Source organism: Herpailurus yagouaroundi, unplaced genomic scaffold, assembly GCF_014898765.1.
Source record: "Herpailurus yagouaroundi ecotype Mexico unplaced genomic scaffold, PumYag 159, whole genome shotgun sequence".
Lineage (NCBI taxonomy): Eukaryota > Metazoa > Chordata > Mammalia > Carnivora > Felidae > Herpailurus > Herpailurus yagouaroundi.
The window spans coordinates 6,930,870-6,945,941 of NW_024412400.1; the positions used below are offsets into that span (position 1 = coordinate 6,930,870).

The 15,072-nt window shown below is 47.0% G+C and overlaps 1 protein-coding gene across 1 annotated transcript in view; it reads right to left on the reverse strand.

Annotated features, from left to right (window-relative positions):
• The window catches only part of SCN11A (sodium voltage-gated channel alpha subunit 11), an 86,646-nt gene that overhangs the window by 56,188 nt on the left and 15,386 nt on the right, over nucleotides 1-15,072 (reverse strand). The window contains exons 6-10 of the mRNA XM_040479827.1: nucleotides 10,998-11,171; nucleotides 10,002-10,065; nucleotides 4,640-4,781; nucleotides 3,876-4,073; nucleotides 2,868-3,041 (exon numbers count right to left, since the gene is read on the reverse strand). Of these exons, the coding sequence (XP_040335761.1) occupies nucleotides 2,868-3,041; nucleotides 3,876-4,073; nucleotides 4,640-4,781; nucleotides 10,002-10,065; nucleotides 10,998-11,171 (752 nt within the window). The remainder of the gene's footprint in view (nucleotides 1-2,867; nucleotides 3,042-3,875; nucleotides 4,074-4,639; nucleotides 4,782-10,001; nucleotides 10,066-10,997; nucleotides 11,172-15,072) is intronic.

The following is a 15,072-nucleotide window of genomic DNA, read 5'->3' on the forward strand; positions in this document are numbered from 1 at the left end:
GGCGTTCACACTTTTTAATGTATGCACATTTCCAGGATCCTAACCATGGAAATGTTTCTTTCTCTGTGATTTATTCATTGTCAACAAAGAGCAAACGAAATTTTACAAAAAACGAAGGAGCAATAAACAGTTCAGGACACAAAAGCAATAAAAAGTCAAAATTAGAAATAATGTCTTGGAGTGGCAGGAGTGGGGGGATAGATACATTTAGAAGGGTGGGTCGGGGCCAGGTTAGAATGGCTGCCTAAATTGATTTTGAAACAGTCAGTAACTAAAAAGAACAGCCAAAATAAATATGACAAAGTCTATATACTAAACCTCAAGCACTCTCTCAGGCTGTGCTTGGGGGCTCGACTCTCGCCTTGCCTACAACTCTAAAGTCTCTGGACACGACAGTACATAAATCTTCAGCTACCTAGATGACTTATTTCCCCGAAGTTCTGACCAACCGTGGCCCCAGAGGGAACTATTTTATTTTAGTTAAGTTTATTCATTTATTGTGAGAGAGAAAGCATGAGTTGGGGAGGGGCAGAGAGTGGAGAGAGAGAGAATCCCAAGCAGGCTTCACGCTGTCAGCACGGAGCCCCATGCGGGGTTCAAACCGTGAGATCATGACCTGAGTTGAAGTCAGATGCTTAACTGTCTGAGCCACCCAGGTGCCCCAGTGATAAGCTATTTTAAAGGCAACCTGTAGTCTTTCTATAGCTATTTCCTATTTTGGCTTCGGGAAAAGACACTTTTTATTAGCTGTCTGCTCTTGGTCTATTGTTTTGTGAAATGAGAAAAAAAAAAACCCTTCAAAATACTAAAAAGTATTTGCAGGCTCTTCAATATGCTGTGGTCTGACATTAGAGAAGCCTCTAAACTAAAAGATGGGTCCCTGTCACTCCACCAGAGAACTGCACACAGCAATACAGCAATGGACGAGGTCTGCCCACCTACTTCTGTAAAGGCCCCCGACCCCCTTTCCCCACCTCCCCTCAGGCATGCACCCTCCCTTCCGACCACTTCACCTCTTCCTCCCATCTCAGAAAAGTGGCTCTCGCCATGATGCCCTGGCCTGTATCTTCAACATTTTCCTCTCCTCCGATTTCCCTCTCCACAATTAAAACATGTTCAAACATCCCCCACCACACTGATAAAGATAGGGTTTTTCTCTACCCCTCATAGCTTCATATCCACTTGGCCTACAAAACATCCCTGCTAGGATGCCCCACAGGCATTTCAAACTTGCCACACCCAAAACTGAGCTCGCCATCCTTCCCTCCCCCAGGACAAACTCCTTTCCGGTCTCGGTAAACTACCGTCCATCAAGTTGGCTACCCTCTCTGCATCTATCTAGTCAAGTGCCAAATTGTTTCTTCTGGAAATCACTGTACCACTATTGTCTCTTCATCCTCCTGCCCTCACCACAGTTTAAGCCCCTGTCGCCTCTTACTTGGATTGCCACCACAGCTTCTCAACTGGTTCCCTCCAGTCTCGTCCTGCTCTGGTCCGGTCTCTTCAGTGCATCTAGGATTTCAAAACTGTCAACCTGGTCAAGTCACTCTTTTGCTTAAAACCTTTCACGGGCGCCCGGGGGGCTCAGTTGGTTGAGTGTCCAACTTTGGCTCAGGTCATGATCTCATGGTTCATGAGTTCAAGCCCCGTATCGTACCAGGCTCTCTGCTGTCCGGCTCAGAGCCTGGAGCTGCTTTGGATTCTGTGTCTTCCTCTCTCTCTGCCCCTCCCCTGCTCGCACTCTGTCTCTTTCTCTATCTCAAAAATAAATAAATATTTAAAAAAACAAACAACTTTCAATACTGCTTAGCCCTTGGTCCCTGAGTAGAGGGTGAGCCCCTCAGCTCGGCTTCAAGGTCTTTTGTGATGACCCCATCCTACCGCTATAGCCTCTTGCCAGGCCGTTTCCAGCCTCATACACACATGCACGTGCACACACACACTCACAAGTGTTCTACGAGGTCACATTCTTCCGCTCTCCTTTGCCTCCAGGCCTTTGCGTGTGCTGCTCCCTCTACCTGTGGTGCTCCATTCACTTTTTACCCAGGGATGAAACATTAATTCATCCTTTGGTCACGGATGCTTTTTTCCTCTGGGAACTCTTCTGATCCATGGCTCTTCTTCCGCCCCCCACCCCCCACCCCCAAGTCATAGATGCTGCCGTTGGCTGGATCTGTATGTCCCCGGGTCCTCCCTGAGGGCTTTCTCTGGTGACCTGACCACCCTCTGCCCTAAGGAACACAAAGTCAGAAATGCAGGAAAATGACTGTCACCTGAATCCAGCAGTCTGGAACCAATGATGGACCAAAGTCGGTGTATGAATACTCTAGTGCCCTCACTCCACGGAGATTAAACTCCAAGTACCTTCAGTGGTAACCAGCTGAATGATGAACCTTAGTTGGCCACTTTATCTTCCGTGTCACCCTTCTTCTCACTGCTGTTGGTGCTTCTTGGGATCACTTCCCAAATCATCTACCCGCACTTTAACGTCTCAGGGTTTGCTTCGCAAGGAACCCCCACTAAGACATGGCTTCTCCTCTGTTCTCCCATATGGGATCATCATGTCAGCTGTCATACTAAACAATAACTGCCTCCTTGTTCGTGTGTCTTCATCGTTAGTCACCTGTTTCAGACATCTCACAGAGCCCTCGTACCTACCCCAGTGCCACGTGGCTAGTAAACCCTGTCAACACTTCAAATAGATGTTTGTAAAGACATGGGTAGTTGAACAGATGCACGGATGTGGGAAAGTACGTGCAAATGGATGAATGACTAAATGAATGAATGAATCCCTTCAATTAGGCTGACAACTTGACCTGTCCCCCTAACGGTGCTATAGGATCATTAATCCCTGGGCCGAGACTTGCCTTTTTCGTGGAATCTTCATCAGAATCTGATTCTGGAGGCTGGTCTTTCCCAGAGTCCCTCAAAAAAAAGGACTTTCGTTTCCTATTACCAAATAGCTTTCTCTTCTTTGGGGAAAAAGATGATGCCTCAAGGGAATTAAGTGAACTTCTGTCAATTCCCATGGCAACCAGAGCCTTAGAAAGTGAACAAAAGCAATTAATAAACAGATTATACCTCCCATAAAACACTGCAAATGACCTGACCTCCGTGAGCGTTCTCTCCTCCCTTCTGGAGGCGTCCACCCACTTAGATTGCTCATCGCCGACTTGGAATAGGCTAGCTTTGTTATTATTTACCAGAGGGACATATCCTGTTTATTTATCCACAGAGACTGCAGCCTCAAAGGCAAGGTTAATGCTTTCATGTCTCTATCGCTAAACCGTAGCACGGCACTCTATACGTGTCTGTGCCTGATGATGCCGGTATTAAACATGGTGGGGCCTCCCTCTGACAAATCTCCGTGGAGGCTGAGAAAGAGAACAAAACATGTTCCTGAAGTCTTCGAATTGGAAAAATGTAAAGACGCCAAGAAACAATGAGAATGGCCTGTAAATATGACGGGAATTTCAAGAAGGGAGAGGTAATCACGGCTATTGTGTCTAGAGCACCATTGTACTTTCCCAAAGCCTCGGCAAGCAAAGGCCCTGAATACAAGCATCTCCGGGTTCCCATAAACAAGCCTGGAGCACAGCCTTAATTTACATATATGTATATTTTATCCTCTAGCCCCGGTTTGGGGTCTGTCCTACAAGGCCCAGGTCTCAGAAGACCGAGGATTTCCTGCTCTCAAGAGCTCTGTGCCTGGACAGCTGAGGAAGAACAGCAGCAGAGCCAGTCTTCAAGGGGCTTAAATTCTCCAAAAAGCATAGTAGAGAAGGCTCTGAGCCCCGGCCTAAGGCTCAAGGCTTCGTGACCTCTGCAGTCCACCCCCTAAGCAGACCCCACTGTCTGATGCTGCGTGTCCCTACCTCCTTTTCCTCCTTCAGCAGCCGCTGGGCTTCCTGGAACATCTTCTCCTTGGCCTCGGTCTCGGCAGCTACGTTTCTGTTCTGCTCCTCGTAAGCCATGGTGACAACAGCCAGGGTTAAGTTAATCAGGTAGAAGGAGCCCAGGAAGATGACCACCACGAAGAAGAAGACTGAGAAAAGCCCTGAGGTACGCAAGGTCTGCAAAGGACACAGCACACGCTTGCGTCTGAAGCCTTGTTCTGCAGGAGGTGACCGTCACCTCAAGGAGACACAGCACAGTGGCAAGCGGCCCGCCCCCAGCACCGGTTGGCTGAGCCGCCCACAGCAGCATCATGGATAGCCTCCCGTTCCTGGGGGGCTCCTGCTGCCCATCAGTGAGGAGAGGCCGGCCCTGAACTCCCATGTGAGTCTCGGAACTTGATGATGACTTTCTCAAGGGTATTTTGCATTTTAGAATTGAAAAGGCAGGAGAGAAAGGAATGCTTCCTGAAAACCCCAGCATGGGTAGCAGAACCGCAGGCTGCAGGGAATCTGGAGAGGGGCGGCATTTCTAGGAAAAGGAGGCACTTTTTTTGGCATTTCTAACGGAATATCTGAAGTAGAACCTAACAGTACAACTGCTGAGGACAGAGAGCAGAGGACAATGGCGGGGAGTGGATGGCAAGTTATGAATAAACAACAGAAATGTCAATGAGTGATGGAGGGGGAGGGAGGGAGGGAGGAGAGGGAGAGGAGGGGAAGGGGGAGGGAGGGTAATTGATAACCTGTTGATAAAGCTTCTCCCAGGAATCTTGGGTTATCAGCCGAAACATGGACAGAAAAGACCAGCCAAAGTTGTCAAAATTGGTATAATTATAGTCAGGATTCCTTTTGGTGTGGTTGCACTGAAATTGTTCAGAACAGGCACTAGATGGAAACAAAGGAACAGAGGAGGAATTACATTCCAGGCCAGCTTCGCTCCTGCCTCCCGCCCATCCTGGCCAACGCACCTGCTCTTCTGGGGACCACGGCTCCCATTGGAAAGCCCTAGAGCTTTTGTCGCGGGACTGTGCCCCAGCTGCCAAGCTTCCCAGCCTGCACCTTACTGTGGGCACTCACTGGCTCTTTTCAACTGGATTGATTAGTAAGTTCATATTAGCAGGTTTTTTCTTTTCATTAAATGGGAGCGTTCTTTGACCGCTCTCTTGCGCCTTGTTTTTTTTCATGGAACAAGATAGCATGGAGGCCTTTCCACACGACCATATAGGGAAATATCTCATTTCTTTTCATGCCTTACAGCCCGATGATTTATTTAACTGCTGTGCTAATGGTGAAGATTTATGCTTCAGTTGTTAAGTCTTTTTGGTCTCACAAACATTTGGGTTCTACTTTACAAACAGTGGATATCGTGTACATGGGTCTTTGCCCACGTCATCAGAGCACACATCACTAAGTGCATCTATCAGATAATACTAAGGGTACATACTTTCTTCATTTTTGATAAGTACAGCATTTTGATCGAAGGAATACATGCATACAGTTTAAAAGCCATGTGGTACCCAAAGACTTGTAATTAAGACTTTTATCACCACTCTTTAACCACCATTTACATACCCCAAAGTCAACAACTTTCAACTCGTTTATGTCCGTACCTCTAAAGATAATGTTTATGCCGATATCTCTCAATTTTAGTCCTTGATTAAGTTGCTGCTCTGGTAGATGAGGGTTAGCTCCCCAATATCCTATCCCACTCCATCACCACTTACATCCCTCTTTCCAGAAAAGTACCGCGGCCTTGGTTGATGGCTCTCCCGTCAGATCCATTTTTTGTTGGCTCTTGTGTGTTGCTTTTTCCAAGTTGCATTTCCTCATTTTTCTGGAACAAATCTCAAGTGGCTTCTTAAGAAGACTGGGTGATCTTTGCCTATGTGAGTATACTTTTATCCTGCCTTCACAGTTGATAGTTTGGTCAGAAGTAGAATTCTGGTTTGAAAATAATTTTTCCTTAGAAATATGAAGGCATTGTGCAGTGGTTATCCTGTGTCGCTGTTGAGAATTCTGATGTCATTTTGATTTTTGTTCCTTTGTGGGTAACCTTTTTCTCTTTATTTTAAGATCTTGACTCCTAAAGGTTCTGAAATGCCACAATGATGCCCTTGGCATGGCCTTTCTTCATTCACGGTGTTGGGCACTTTATGGGACACGGAGGGACAGAGAGACGTGCATCCTCAAGCTCAGGAAAATTCTTTGTATTGTTGCATTGCTAATTTTCTCCCTTTTGTTTTTTCTGTACTCTGTTTCAGAAATTTCTGTTTAGTTGAAAGTTGGAATTTCTGGATTGATACTTATTCTCAAATTTTCTGTCTCTGTTGTTGTTACTTTCTGGGGAGTATTTCCTCAACTTAATCTTTAAAAAAAATTGTTTTTAATGTATTTATTTTAGAGAGAGAGAGAGAGAGCACGCACACACGTGCGCACAAATGGGGGAGGGGCACAAAGATACAGAGGATCTGAATCGGGCTCTGTGCTGACAGCAGAGAACCCAGTGTAGGGCTCGAACTCATAAACCATGGAATCATGACCTGAGCCAAAGTTGGATGCTTAACCGACTAAGCCACCCAGGTGCCCCTCCTCAACTTAATCTTTTAATTCTATTATTGAGTTTTTGTAATCATGTTACAAAAAAAACTTGTGTTCACTGTTCCTTTTTTTATATTTATATTAAAAATTTTAATATAATAATTAAGTAAATAATAATTTAATAATTAAATAATATTTAAAATTTTTAATGTTATATTTATTTTTGAGACAGAGAGAGACAGAGCATTGACTGGGGGAAGGGCAGAGAGAGAGAGGGAGACACAGAATCTGAAGCAGGCTCCAGGCTCCGAGCTGTCAGCACAGAGCCCGACACGGGGCTGAACTCACAAACTGGAAATCATGACCTGAGCCGAAGTCGGACGCTCAACCGACTGAGCCACCCAGACACCCCTGTTCCTTTTTCATAATGAGCTATTTTTGTTTTTATGTATACAATAGCTCTTTTAATTTCACTGAGGACCCTATTTAAGGTTTTAAAAGTCCTTGTTGGTTCTCTCTAAACTGTTGTTTTGTACACAGCTCTTATGGCCTGAATGTTTGGGTCCTCCTGAAATTTGTACCTTGCAGTTGTTATCTTCAGCGGGATACTGTTTGGAGGTGGGGCCTGTGGGTGGTGACTAGAGCAGGAGAGTGGAACCCTCATGATGGGATTTGTACCCTCATAAAAGAGACCCCAGAGAGCTCTCTCACCCCCTTTCTGCCATGCGAGGACACAGCAGAGAAGACTGCCACCTACAATCTGGAAGAGACCCCCACTAGAACCCAACCAAGCTGGTGCCCTCATCTTGAACTACCAGCCTCCAGAGCTGTGAGAAATAAATTCCTGTTGTCGATAAGTCACTCCGTCTACTGTATTTTATTATAGCTGCCTGAACTATGACAATGATCATTTTTCCCATTTCTTTATGTCGGCCCCTTTATGCCAAAGGCTTTCTTCAGATACCTGGTAAGCCTGGGCTGTTCAGTCGCATTTAATCAAAGGTCCTGACAAATTGATTGGGAGTTTGCTTGGTGGGCAGAATAGGACTCGGTGAGGGGTAGACTTGGCGTTAGGGTGACTCAGAAGGAAGACATCCATTGTGCCCCTTTCTCAGACCTCAGTGAAACCCTACTATTCAATTCACAAATCTTGCTCTTTCTGTCTCCTATATGCCTTTGGAACTCGTCCATCCATTTCTCATCCTCTCCACCGCACTGCTTCGTGACTCTCACCTGTATCAACGTAGTCTCCTCAGTGGCTGCCTCATCTACTCCATGCATCCATTCTCCATGTAGCAGCCACAGGGACCTTTATAAACCCCTAACCTGGTCAGGTCTTGTTTCCTTTGTGATCAAAGTAAAACTCCTAGGCACTGACGGGCTACCAGACCCTGCAGAGTTAGTTCCCGTCTCCTGCCCCTCTGCCCAACAAGCTGCTGGGTTTCTTCTTACTCCCCCTGACCACTTACCCTCAGGCGCAAAGCCTTCCCCGTTACTTTTCTACTGAATGGACTTGGTCACACTATCTCCTCACCTGCCAGAACCTCCTACTCATGCTTCAGAACCAGCCGGATGGTCTTCAGGGCACGAGGCAGTGAGGAAAGGCTGAAGAAGGCCTGGGCCCTGGGCAGATGGAGACCTGCCTAGGAAGGTGACCTGAGACCTGCCATCTCCTTGGAAACTACTGTGCTATGATCAATGCAGAAGATCATGTGCTAAGAGTTGGTCTACCAAACACCTGGGGCACCTGGGTGGCTCAGTCGTTGGGCATCCGACTTCGGCTCAGGTCACGATCTCGTGGTCCATGAGTTCAAGCCCCGATTGGGCTCTGTGCTGACAGCTCAGAGCCTGGAGCCTGTTTCAGATTCTGTGTCTCCCTCTCCCTCTGCCCCTTCCCTGCCCACGCTCTGTCTCTCTGTCTCTGAGAAATGAATAAACCTTAAAAAAAAAATTTTTTTTTTTAAAAACAACGCCTGAGCTTTGAGACTACACCTAGACTAGAGAACTAAGTCCGGCATACAAGCTTAGAGAGACGAAGACACAATGAAGACCATTTAGAAGCCAAGGCTGCGGTGTCTGTGTGTCCAGGTGGCCCAACCCCCCTTGGATTTTGCCCATAGTAACTGTACCTGCCCTGTGCGGGGTCAAGGAAGCACTGTACGTTACAGTGTTTGTCTCCTCATTAAACGAAAGCACTGTGGATGCAGTGTCCTGCCGGGGATCCTTTCAGAAAGCTCAAGAAACTTTGTATTAGATTAAAGCCTATGGCGTCTTGTGAGTTTGGCTGAGTCTGAACCTGTGACCGTCCCACGTGGTATTGCAGGATGCTTCTCTCATGTTATAGACAGGGTTATATCCCCTGTTATTTCTCTCAGTATCTACACATCTCTCTTAAAACACTCATCATACTTTCAAAGAGTCAAACACATTTTCTCTCGTTCCTGCGAGAGGCCAGCTTCAAGAGGAATATGCTCCCTGGTTCGCACTTGGACTCTTTGGGCTTAGCACAGAGCTTGGCATGCTGCTGCCTTTGATACTTATCTATTACTGGGGCGCAAATTTAGCCTATTTTGTGAGAAGGATTTGCGTATTATCTTAATTTGAAATATGCTCATTAGGGGCGCCTGGGTGGCTTGGTCGGTTGGGCGTCCGACTTCGGCTCAGGTCATGATCTCAAGGCCTGTGAGTTCGAGCCCCGCATCGGGCTCTGTGCTGACCGCTCAGAGCCTGCAGCCTGTTTCAGATTCTGTGTCTCCCTCTCTCTCTGCCCCTCCCCTGTTCATGCTCTGTCTCTCTCTGTCTCAAAAATAAATAAACGCTGAAATATGCTCATTAAATCACCCTGAATTGAATTTGTCACCACAAGAGAGCACTGAGGCCCTGGAAGAAAGAAGGGTATCCCGAAAGGGCCAGAGGGCTACGAGCGGCCTGTGAACACACATAAAACCGTGTATGAAATTAGAGGCTTTGGTGATCAACACGTGAGCACCTGAGAAAGACGTTCAGATAGCCTTGCATCAGGACCACGCCATTGAACAGAAAATAAGGATTCCATGAGGCTCTCAGTCATAACATTCTTCCTAACCTTTGGAAGTCCTGAATACTCACTCCATAAAGTCAAAATACTACGTTCTCAGTAGGTTTCTTCAGCTACTAATTCAACCTAACTTTGGGGAGGAAGGGAAGCTGCTGTAAACACTTGGAAACAATTATTATATTATTTTTTTAAATTATGTTACATTATTTTTTTATTATTTTTAAGCTATATGAAATTAATTGAATTATATTAAATTCATGTTTAAATGAATATATCAATTACAGTAAGTTTATTGTTTTATTATTAATTTTAAAAATAATTGATTTTATTTTTATTAATTACAGTGGTGAGTTGTTAATAACTTAATAATGCATGTCGAAACTTGCGTAGATGCGTGCAGTAATCGGGACTGTTTGTCAACTGCCATCACTGCCTCCACGAGTCATTAGATGAAGACCGTTTGCAACATCACCCCAAAAGGTCCACAAGTGATCTGCTTGGGAGAAAACAGGAGAGTGTGAACCTCTTACCTTTCACCCATCCAGCTGCCACATATTCTGAATTCAGTGGAATCTTTCTTTTCAAAGCAATGGTCTGAAAAGGAAAGAATCATAAATTCAGATTTAAAAGCAAAACCTGAAAGGAAAGACAACAGCCAATGTGCCAGGCTTGCTTGAAACCAATGGTTTGGAATCCTCTAAAATGATCGGAGTGGGCAGCCAGAGAAGAAGCAGACAGTAAGCCCTCAGGAAGGAGCAAGAGAAAAGGAGGGAAAGGAAGAAGGAAGAAGGACGAGGAGGAAGCAGGGACCACCATGACCCCCTGGCCTCTCAGTGCATAAAACTGAACCAGAGACCAGGCCCTGGGGGAAGCTGGACACAGACTCAACCCACGAGAAATTAAATAAACCAAGACAGACATGGAAACGGGGTAGCCATGTGAGATCCAGGACATGTGGAATTGCTGGACGGTCGACCTCAGTGTGGAGAGGGTGCAGCAGAAAAAGAAGTGATATCGGGGCTCCTGGGTGCCTTAGTTGGTTGAGTGTCTGACTTTGGCTCAGCTCTTGGTCTCATGGTTTGTGAGTTGAAGCCCCACAGTGGTCTCTGTGCAGACAGCTCAGAGCCTGGAGCCTCTCCCCTGCTCATGCTCAGTCTCTCTCTCTCTCTCTCTCTCTCTCTCCCTCCCTCCCTCCCTCTCCCTCTTCTTCTCCCTCTCTCTCTCTCTCTCTCTTTCTTAAATTAAAAAAAAATAAAGCAAAACATGACACAGAGTGGACAGATTCACAGGGGAAGGGATGGGAGCTGACACCACTTGTATGGATATGGCTTCAGGCTTTGCCTTCTCCATGGAAACCCAAAGAATGAGGCAGTTCTCTAAGAAGCGCATCTGCCCATATGAGACCCCTGGAAGGATGAAATCATCCTTCGTGCTAAGACTCTGGAACGTAGATCTGTAGATAGCATGAATGGTGAGAATAAAAGTTAACCATGCACGGACCAAGGTGTGGAAGGTAGAATATTTACCGTCAAGGTTATCCATATCCTTACAGTCCTTCCTGACACATCTCTGGTTCAGATTTTCCTTAAAGAGCTGCTGACCTACCAGGGCGAAGATGCTGAGGCAAAAGAGAGTCAGGATCATCACGTCAACAAGCTTCTTCACAGAGCGCAGCAAGGCCCCAACGATGACCTTCAGACCTGAGGAGGAAAAGGACCAGGGTGGGAAGAAGCCCCCACTCACGTCTACAGCAGACACAGGCAAAGGGCATGGAGCGAATGTCCAAGGCCTCGGGTGTCACCTGACTGCCGGCTGGGACTGTAAACTAGCCTGGCCCGGGATTCTGCTGCCACGGGTTCTGGTTCTAACTCTGCCAGAGCAGTTATGTGCCGTTGGGTGGACGCCGGTCTAGGGCTCAGCCTCTTCCTCCCGCCCTGTGTCTGTGACGGGGTTGCTCCGCAGGGCAAGTTAGAAGACCGAACAGAAACATCCCATTTGGGCAACTTGATTACAGTTGTGCAGACAACGCACAGCTGGGGCTCGCGTGCAGCATTAAGGCCACAGTGAGGCCACCCTAGAGGAGGACACAGAGCTGTATTTCACATGCAGTGGTCACTACCAACCACAAGCTCCGCAAGGTGCCATGAGACCTTGCTAAATCAGGGGGCAGGGAGCTAGAAGGAGGAGCTCTTTCTGGACTCAGATAATGAGAATATTCTAGGGAGGGGGGAACTCAGATTACTACTTCTAATAGGGGTTTTTTGAATTCAAGAAATATTTACTAAACACCTACTGTGTCCACGGCACTCTATAGGCTGCCAAGTTACAAAATAAGGACACCATGTTTGGTACGACGGCAAATGTTTAAAATCAGCTTTCTGGGGAGGGGAGAGGGGGTGTATGTGCAGGGAAACTCCCATCTGTAGCATTTACAGCCTTCCTTGTTTGCGGAATTGTGTAGCAGATCCCTCTTCTCCCTCCGTACAGCCCTCCCATCCAGCTGGTTTCAGGCTACACAGCACGACGTTCCTGGATGCAGAGCTGGAAAAGGAGGTGCACGTTCTCCTGCTGCGGAGCCAGAACAAGGCAGCCCCAGCACATGACTGAGCCAGGGGCCCCGCTGTCCACACAGGTGGAGAGATAAACAACCAGACAGGACTTGCAGTGTGTGGGATGGCACCAAGTGACAAAGTTTTCAGTGATCAGTGTAAACCACGACGGGTAGACTTGAGAACAGAAAGTGCCACCTGACAGGAGGCCAAAGCGGCAGCAAATGACTTTCCCACAAAGTGCAGTGCCGCATAAGGAGGAGGCTTCCGGCCAAGCTGGGACATTCACCGTGTCCCCAGCGGCACCAAGCAAGTGGACGCTTCAACCTCACCTAAGCCCGACTCGCATCTATAACAACATGTTTGAGTCTTCTCCAAAGCAAGAAGATTTGGCTGGAAGACGGCTGGGACGCCTGAATAATTTTTACAAAGTTCCTTAAAGGATCATACCTCACGCCCTTACTTCCAGAAAGTATCCAGGGATCTCATGTGTTTCATGGGTCAAAACAGAGACTATGGTCACCCGTTTAGAGAGGAAGAAGGAAACTCTACAGCTGCTAAGTGACTGCCTGATGTATATTTTACCCATAGGAAACACAAGGCACTGAGCCCCTCACTTAACTTGGGAAACCAAGGCCGACCTTGCAAAAGAGGAAGAAAAGAAGGAGGGAGGCAAATCCTACATAAAGTGTCCTTGACTGCCAGTTTACCACTACGCGGTTGTTTTTCTGAGGCTTCAAAAAATAACCAACCCACTGCCTCTTTTTGAAAGGATCCAAATTGCCTAGCGTTTTGGTGGGGGAGCTAAGCATTGATAGAAGAGACTAGAAGGGAAGGGAAGAAGAAGGGGCAAGGGAAGGACTGCAGAGAGGGAAAATTTTTTAGTGAAGAGGGTTTACAGTTAATGATGACTCCATCTGGCCAGTCACTCGGGCCAAGAACCTTGACTCACTCCTCCACACCACCTGATCCTAGAGCACAACCGTCTCTCCTCTTGGATTATGACAGTGGCCTCTTGTGCCTCTGTTTGAGTTCTCTGAGAAGCAGACACTCTGGAATGAGAACTGCATGGGATATGTTGGGTGACATGCCCGTGAAGAAAAAGGGGAAGAGAGCACAGCTGGCAGGGAGAGCCTCGGGCTGTGACACAGCGCTGACAGCTGGGAAAGCAGAGTGGGAAGGAAGCAGGAGTGGACAAGAAGAGAGCCACTGTGAGAGAGTCGCAACCTGGCTGCTGAGGAGCCCCTGAACTAACGTCTCCCACTAGAGGGGGCCCATGTCCTTCAGCAATGGGTCTGCACTAGGCCCCCTGACACGCAGGGAAAGCATGATCTTGGCGTGGACACGGATGCAGTGGTGAATCCAGAGACGTGGCAGCTGGGATCATTATTCAGCTATGCTGCCCGCAGCAGATCTCAGTGACACATTTCCATGGCGACCACCATGTCTCCTATCTGATTTCCCTGCTTCTGCCTTTCCTTCCCTTCGCTCTATTCTCCATGCAACAGCCAGAGCAGTCCATTTAAAACCTGTCAGATTAGATGAATGGATAAATAAGACGTGGTAAATGTAAATACACACACACACACACACACACACACACACACACACACACACACACACCCATATACAGTGGAATATTACTCAGCCATAAAAAAGAACAAGAGTGTTCCATTTGCAACAACACGGATAGACCTAGAGGGTACTACGCTCAGTGAAATAAGTCAGATGGAGAGAGGCAAAGACCACATGATTTCACTGACACGTGGAATCTCAAAAACAAAATAAATGAACAAACAAAACAAAATAGAAACTCATAGATACAGAGAATCGACTGGTGGTTGCCAGAGAGGGGGAAGAAGGAGGGTGGGCAGAAGAAAGCGAGTGGGAGGTACAGGCTTCCAGTTTTGTAATGAGTGATCCGTGCAGAAGAAAGGCACAAAATAGGGAATAGAGGAGCCCCCGGGTGGCTGAGTTGGTTGAGCATCCAGCTTTTGATTTTCGCTCAGGTCATGGTCTCACGGTTCGTAAGATCGAGCCCCGCGTTAGGCTCTGCCCTGACAGTGGGGAGTCTGCTTGGGATTCTCTCTCTCTCTCTCTCTCTCTCTCTCTCTCTCTCTCTGCCCCTCCCCTGCTTGCACTCTCTCTCCCTCTCAAAATAAATAGACATTTAAAGAAAAGAATAAGGAATATAGTCAATGGTATTGTAAGAGTGTTGTATGGCGACAGACCGTAGCTACGCTTGCGGTGAGCACAGCATAGTTTATAGAGCTGTTGAATCACTATATTGTGCACCTGAAACGAACGTATCATGGTGTGTTGGCCAACTTCCATAAAAACAAAACAAAACAAAAGCCTTGTCAGGTCAGGTGACTCCTCTGCCCAAAGTCTCCCATTTATCTCACAGCAAAGCCCAAGTCCTCCTAGTGCTTACATACCTCCCCGCCTTCACTAGGGTGGTCCACCTCTACCACCTGGCCCCTCACTCTGTCTGCTCGGCGCATCTGTATCCTTTCTATTCCTCAGTCTCAGCACTCCTAGCTCTTGCCTGTGCTCAGGACACTCCTTCCCATACACCCGCTTGTGGGACTCTCTCTCGCTGCCTTCAAATCCACTCCCGTACGCCCTCCCCAATGACACCTATCCTGATCACTTTATTGAAAATCGCATCCTGTTTCCCTGAACCCACGGCTTCCAGGAGCCCTCCTGTTGCTTACTTTTCCTTTTTATTTTTCCATGGCACATAGCACTTTATAACAGGGCAGGTAATTACCTATTTATTATAGTTATTGCTCAGTGTCTGTCTCCCTATTCCCACTCAGAATGTAGACTCCCTGAGGGCAGGGACCTCTGTGTGTTCACTCACTGATATACCCCAAGTAGTTAGCACAGTGTCTAGACATATGAGGTGCTCAAAGACACATTTGTTGAATGATCAAATAAATGAAGAAAGCAGAATTTGTTTGGTTTTGGTTTATACGTCATCTTGAGAAACGTTTAACATACAAGAACATTCCTCCCACTAAAAGGCAATGCTGAAAGTCAGACTGAC